Below are 7,405 nucleotides of genomic sequence, written 5' to 3' on the forward strand. Positions count from 1 at the left end.
GCGCACAAACTACTGAAATAAACACTTTACCTGATTCTTATGAGAAGGAACAAACTCCGTAAACACCAACTGACACTTGTGTACGTGTTACCGGAGACCAAGGAATCCCGACGCGGGGCTCGTCCGGGTGGAAAGGACCAGACACCTGTAAGCGCTTGCTCTGGCAAACCGTCACAGAGACTGGATCGAGCTAACCCCGCCCCTCCTGCCTTGAAAAACGGCCCCCATAGTACTCCTAAACGGGCACGCCCACGATGACGACGCAAACAGCATAGTCCCAGTGCCACCTGGTGGAAGCCTACAGGAAGAGCGGCGTGTTAGATAATCATCTGTGTCACATACATGAACACTAGATGGCCTCGTTAGGCTGAGCAACATACTTCTTGATAAAGTCTGCGAACCAAAGACAATGTTCCTGAAAGATGACTGAACTTAGGTAGGTAATGTTGATAACATATAGGCCTGCTGTATTTTTTTTTTGTATTTAAGAAGTGAAATATACAACTATTTAGATGCTTACACACAAGTTAAAGTAACAATACTTCAACATAAATGTGCACCATTACATGTAAAAGCCCTGCAATCATGTTACTTAAGTAAAAGTATGAAAATATTATAAACAAAATAAACTTAAAGTAGGCCTATCAAAAGTACTTCTTATGCAGAAGAATGGGTCCTCCTGTCGGTGTTATATTTTTTTATATAGTATATTATTTAATTATTTTTTACTGATGTATTAAGCAGCATTCAAATTTTGTAGCTGGTCCAGGTGGAGTTGATTTGGTTTTATGCACTGTTGGGTAGTTTAAATCTTATCAAAAAGTATCATATACACAGTTGCCAGTTTATTAGGTACACCTAGCTAATACTAATGCAGTCTAGCTGTCCTGCAATAAATGCTAGCCTTAACTTCTTGAAGGTTATAATGTTCAGCTTTCGTTGAAACTGTTTTAGAGAGGTGTTAAACTTAATGGTCATTTTGGAGGCAGCTTCATGAAGGTGAGATTTATTGCAGGACTGCTGTAATAGACTGAATTACTTTTAGCTAGGTGCTCCTAATTGGCAACTGAGTGTATTTCGCATGTAAAACCTTACAAACCTGCAAAGTAACTAGTGACTATACCAGTAAAATAAAATAAAATATATTGAAATGTATTGGGTAGAAGTGTAAAAAAAAAGTACTCAAAACAAGTACAAATGTCTTAAAGCTGTACCTAAGTACACTACTTAAATAAATGCACTTAGTTACTTTTCACCACTGAAAGCTGTGTGCAAAGTATTTGCATAACAATATGTACAAATGTGGCATCATATGCAGAAGAAGTACATATAAACATACAAACAGGCGACAGATGTTCAGGAAAAACCTGAATAAATAAGTGCAGAAACATAAAGAATGCAGATGTTTCCATACAGGACACAAAGGATTCTCCAACATCATCAAAACACCAAATGAGGGAATTTTCTTTCGGGTATTAGAAGTTCCAGACACTTGTCAAATGTTGCCAAGGCATGCTGACGTTGTACTAGAATCTAGAGGCTCATGTTGGCCAAACCCCTTATTAAGACACTTACGTACACTGGACTTTCCTTTAATTTGTCATCCATCTAAATCGGCAGATAAGCCTCTGCTAATTTGCAATTTTTTAATAGTGAAGCCAATTATTAAAAAGACTGTTGTAAAGGTCACATTTTGGTTACTGGTCTCAGTTCAGTTAGCACAGACAATGTAACATTAATATCACTGCAGTCTTTCCCAGTAATAAGATGTGCTGCTGAAGTGCAGGAAAACAAAATCTATACCGTCTGCAGGTTTTGCCACACACTTAATCAGTCACACAGCTTTTCAACGTTTTCATTTAATGTTTCTTAAAATATTTGGAGCAAACAAACCGTTTTGCATTGGCTGCATTTAATCTAATATCACACAAGGACACCTATTAGACCTGACAGGAGGTGTTACAGTCAAGTTTATTCAACCATGAATGTTTCATATAAACAAGTGTGCACATAGGGAAGACCTTGTCCTCAAGGTCCCGATCCTAAACCAAACGTCTACCTGAGATTCAATTCAGTTCACCTATTCACGTGGTATTCACATCACAATGTAGAGAAACAATTCTAGACTATTTAGATTTCTGTGGCATATTTTAATGCTACAGTACAACGTGTCAGACAGTAGTTCTCAGTGACAGTTTTGGCAATTCTATAAGCTACAATGGTTTCCCTACTGTTATACGAAAGAAAAATTCAAACCCATCAGATCAGATTTTCTTTTTTTTGTTACAAATCTTTACTAAATCGTCTTACAAGTCTTTAGTATTGCTCTTGCTACATTGAAAAAATAGAAAAATTACATCTGAATATTGAGCTGTGGATGTGGTATTTATAAAGAGCCTTGCTCTTGAGTGTTCATGGCTATGTTTCAATAGTCCTTAGCTGCTTACTTTCCACGTTGTCTTTCCTCTGTAATAGCCAACTTCACATAAGCAATCAGAGAAGAAGGACGAAGCAAAGAACAAGACATCAGACAGTTTTCAGAGGCTCATCAGCAAAAAATTGAGTCTAGGATTCTGTAGAGGTGCTGGCTGTCACCAGATTATCCTATCCCTGAGCTTCTTCCTCCGCTGCTGCTGCTGCTGCTGCATCCAATGCTACTTCCTGTTCGGAGGCCACTAAAGAAGTGTCTGTGTCGGGGGCTTCGAAGGACTCGCCCCCCAGGTCTGCCAGTTTGATGTAGCCCTTACTGTTGGAGCGCTCCAGACGAGGGCAGCTGAAGCGCCTGGCTCTGTCGCCTTGACGACCCACAGACACAGACAGGCTGCAGCGGCGTGCAGACCTGGGCTGATCCGTGAGGGAGTTGAGCGACAGCCGTGAACCCATCACCCTGGCAACAGGTGAAGGTGGAGGAAACAACTGGGTCCACTGTGGTTGAGGCTGAGCCTGCGGCACCCCCTGTTGGTCAGCTGTGTCTGTGGTTATGTCCTCGTGGCTCTGATGGGGCAGGGGGGGATCTGTTGTTGTTGCCGTTGAGGCGTCCTTCTCCTTGGCGTCCGTCTCGTCGGTCTGGCTGCTGCTGGCTTGTCCTTCCTCGCTGATGGTTTCAGCAGCAGCCTCAATAACGACCCCTTCCTCTGAATGTCCCTCTGGCTCCGCTCTCTCAGACTCCTCCACCTCACAGTTGTTCAGTTTGATCACAGGGAGGGTGAAAGCGTTCACAGAGGAGGTGACGATGGAGGTGGTCTCCCATTGTCGCGGCTGCGGGGCCTGCTCGCTGCTATTGCTGTAGTCTTTGTAGATGCTGTAGACAGTGTCCGTGAAGGTCTGGACATCTCGGGACCAGCTCCGAGGCCTGCTGGCCAACGACGGCCGTCTGAACACATCATCGCCACCTAACTCGCTCTGGAAACTGAGTCCAGTGGAGGGCCAGGAGCTGCGGGTAAGCATCCCGCTTGCAGGGAATGAGCCTGACGGGCCCTCAGCACTCCTCGACTGCGTGTAGTTCACCAAACCATTTAGAGGCGAGTACTCCTTTGACCGTATGCTGTGTAGATCTATTACGGTGGAGTAGATATCCCTAAGGTTGATGATTTTGGTTTTCTTGTCTCGGTTTTCATGGAGGACTGCATTGGCGCAGATAAAGAGGAAAATGCCGATTCCCATCACCAGTGGTCCGAAGACTTTTAGATTGTCTGAGTACAGGTAATTATTCAGGAAGTCACACAGGAAACCACAGTGGCGGGAGGAGTCGGGGGCGCTGCTGTTAGAATGGCTCTGGTTGAATAAACTTGTCTGTCCGGAGGGAGGCTTATTATGGGTCAAGTTAGAGGAAACAGGTGGACTTTTGGAGTAGCTCATCTTGTTGGCGTGGTATCCTCCAGTTCTGCGGCGCTCCTGGTACTGCTGCTGGTTCTGGCTGGGCCAGTAGCCCAGGACTGCCATGGAAATCCCCACCATGAGAACTATAACTCCCACAGCAGCCACAAAACCGGCCGGGGAGCACAGATTGAGCTTCCCCTTTACCACCACCACATCGTTCTTCTTCTTTTTCTTGGATTTCCGCTTCCTTTTGTTTTCCGCTCGGTTTTTAGAGCGGAGGGAATCCTGGCGCCTGTTCATGCGCAGCAGGCCACCTGTGGCTATCATGTTGGCGATTGGACAGCAGGCTTGTCACTCAACCTGGCAGGACACAAAGTAGAAACGAGAGAACATTAGGTTAATGATTTACACGATAAGAAGGTTTAGACATTTAGAGCCACAGATTGAATATGTATATTCCAATAAGAGATTATACATGTAATCCAGATTTATTATACATGCAAGGATTATCGACCAGGCAAAGCGGGTAACTAACCCTCAGGGACCACGAAGATCCCAGGTTCACTCTTTGACAATAACTTTGTTTGTTTGGTGATATGCACCACTAAAACACCATATAAACTGAAATGTTTAGGGCCTCAAGTTGTAAAAATCTAGTTCTGATACCTTTAAAGGCCCTGCAAATTTATTTTCTCAGTCAGCTTTTTACTATGAGCACTTGGGTCCATGAACACACACATTTCTGCCACAATTAGAACAGTTTTGGTTATTTCACATGATAGATTATTTATGTATTTCTTTATTCCATGTGATCTTCTTACTGATTTGAAATGGGCTGGAGTTGGAAAAACACAATGTCACGTACTTCCGAGCATCAATCAAATCTGATGCAGCAACACCTGCACAGTCCTGATGAAGCAGTTTTTGAAGAGGTCAAACTCTTAAAACCTATAGATGGGTTAAAGTTTTTTTTTTGTCATGAATATTTAGTGTTTTAGAGAAATACTTAAGATTCAAAGCCAAGTTTTCAGGGGCTTTAATTATCCAGCGTGGGAATACTGGTTGGTTACTGGGGCAAAATGGGTTGTAAGAAAAGGGGAGGGGTTCAGGATCCACAAGCGAGTTAATCCGGCCCTGTATCCTAGTTTATCCTCCAGGGAGAGTATGCACTGCTTCTTTGCACCAATGGCAGATGCAATATTAGTCATCAGATGGTCAGTAAACCAACAGATAACATCCATCTTCTGCTGGATCTATAAATACAATGATGTAAGCAAAACAGAGACAAATACCCAAGTTGACAGCGGAGAACAAGGAGTGCTATTTATCTATGTTCAGCTGTGCCGGTGCGATATCAGCCTATGAAAATGTAATGTGTTCAGACAGGAGGCCAGCAGGCATGTTCTCTCCACCTCACTCTCGCTTCCTTACACTCCTTCTCTTTCTGCCTCTCCTCTGTGGCACCAACCTCTCCCAACAACACTATCACTCCTGCTTTGCACCCAGATCCACTTCACCATCAACCAAACGCAGCTGTGCTTCAAGATGACAGTGTCCTTCACATACGGCACATTACAGAAGGCAAATATGAGCTATTAGCAATTTGTTTACACACCGACACTGCCTCTGCCACATAAGATATTTGCATTTGTTTTCTGATTATGCAGCACAGTAGCTGTGGTCCAAAGGGCAATGAAGCCACCAACACTTATCATGATTACAGACATCTGCTGATGAGATCCAACCACATGTGGTGAATGATAATGGGAGGAAAAGGCTGATTAATTAGGCAGACATTCCGTCCTTGATTGTGCTGGTAGCTAGGTATTTGATTTGACTAATCACGCCTAATTGTGTATGACTTAGGGCTTAGGTTCATGAATAACTTATTCCACAAATTCCTTTCAGAGCAGCAATTAATAAAACGTTTTCAAAGGTTGCTCTGGGTGTTGCTCTCTCAACCTTAGCAGTCAAAAATAATAGTCATCCCTTTATGATCCAAGTTCCCACGGAAAGTAGAAGAACACAGAGCTCTGCACCTGAGCTTCAGCAAACAACACACCGGTACTCAGCTGCTGTTTATAGCGACTTTCTCAGTATATCGCATTCAATAACCACTCAAAAGCCTCCCGGGCGAGAGCACGTCAACCTGCACTAAAACTGATAAAGCGTAGGCGGACCTCTCTCTATGTTTGGAAGGAGAAGGGCAGCAGTAACGTGGATTAGAAGTGGGTGTGGACAAGTCGGACTGTGTCTCTGTCTGCGGTGCTGAACAGGAAGCTGCCAACTACTCGGTTTGGCTCCCTAAAAGCCGTTCGTCTGGCAGGATGGAGAGGAGGCCGGTTAACGCTGCAGTCCGTCTAAGCTGCGGGGGCGCATATTTTCGCGCAATGTTGCATGAGTAATCGACTGTTGACATTACAGCGCATCTGTTTCCCTTCTGTTGGAAAAGCCCGTAAAGCAAATATACGAGGTGCCGTGTATGGAGGTTGGAGGTGTCCTGAAAATGTCCAGAGCCACAGCGACGCATCTCGCTCCAGCACAAAGCCAAACACTGTATTTTTTGGCTTACAAGGTGCAGACAGATGACAAACATCCACACCTCTTCCACGGCCTGACGAAGCCAATGGTTTCATAACTAACGCTACAACTAAAGCTGTGTGGTAATAATTATACCTTTATTTAAACGCAGGAGTCTCTCATTTGTCTTACTAACTTATTAAAAAACGGTAGGATGTTTAATTGCAACACCAGAGCCGTGAAAAAAGTTTAACTGGGGAAATAGATCCACATCTATAATTTTGCTATTTTCTCATTCCATTTTTTTTTTACTTTGTCTCTTGAATATTTGACAGATGATGTATTAAATATCTAAGACAGACCGAAATATCTCCACAAAACTGCAACAAAATCGTCATTTTAATCTCAAGGATAAAAGTAAACGGACTGGAGTGCGCATTGTCCAACGTCTTCCTGACATAAAAACTCTTGTCCGTCGATTTATTCGAGATCAAAAACAGGCTACTCCCCAACTAAACCGATCTGTTACACAATTGGAAGTCTTCCTAATCCCTGTTTTCGGTACAACATTAGGAATCAATGTGGAATCAGATTAAACACGAAAGAAGCACGGATATCCAGCTGGAGGTAAAGACGCAGGAGGTGAGGAAAAATAATAATAATAATAATAATAATAATAATAATAATAATAATAATAATAATAATAAAACAGCGAGTCTCTTACCAGAAATTGATGGTTGACAATCAAACATCTTCAAAGGCGCACACTCGTTCAGCTGTGCATGTCGTGTTGCGCCACTTTGGTGCCGAGTCTGGAAGAGTGGTTTCCAGTTGAACGCCGACTCACAATAGACCGGCAGGGGCGGGCCAACTGCATTTCTATTGGCGGCGATTATTGGGCAACGTGAAAAACGAGGGCTGCTCAGGACATTTATCATAATGTATGTTAAACTCCACACGCTTCCAGATATTTTTTTTATAGATTTTCTTACATGTTTGGACACAATAATCAGTAGCCGTCTGAATTTAAACTTAATCTGTCTATTAAAGACATGCTAGTTGCATT

General features: G+C 43.2%; 2 protein-coding genes across 2 annotated transcripts in view; both read right to left on the reverse strand.

Moving 5' to 3' along the window:
• Positions 1-210, reverse strand: part of epb41l3b (erythrocyte membrane protein band 4.1-like 3b) — a 56,921-nt gene extending 56,711 nt beyond the window's left edge. The window contains exon 1 of the mRNA XM_031293772.2: positions 31-210. The gene's annotated coding sequence lies outside the window, so the exon portion shown is untranslated. The remainder of the gene's footprint in view (positions 1-30) is intronic.
• A 1,633-nt stretch (positions 211-1,843) lies between these two features.
• On the reverse strand, positions 1,844-7,205 carry LOC116045856 (transmembrane protein 200C). Its single transcript, XM_031293785.2, has 2 exons — positions 7,064-7,205; positions 1,844-4,179 (listed from the first exon to the last, which is right to left on the reverse strand). The coding sequence occupies exon 2, from the start codon at positions 4,144-4,146 to the stop codon at positions 2,605-2,607; it is 1,542 nt and encodes a 513-aa protein (XP_031149645.1). The 5' UTR covers positions 4,147-4,179; positions 7,064-7,205; the 3' UTR covers positions 1,844-2,604.
• Positions 7,206-7,405: the final 200 nt, after the last annotated feature.

Source organism: Sander lucioperca, chromosome 9, assembly GCF_008315115.2.
Source record: "Sander lucioperca isolate FBNREF2018 chromosome 9, SLUC_FBN_1.2, whole genome shotgun sequence".
Lineage (NCBI taxonomy): Eukaryota > Metazoa > Chordata > Actinopteri > Perciformes > Percidae > Sander > Sander lucioperca.

Excerpts from the sequence above, each read along its gene's own strand:
- LOC116045856 (XM_031293785.2), bottom strand. The coding sequence starts at position 4,146 with ATGATAGCCACAGGTGGCCTGCTGCGCATGAACAGGCGCCAGGATTCC.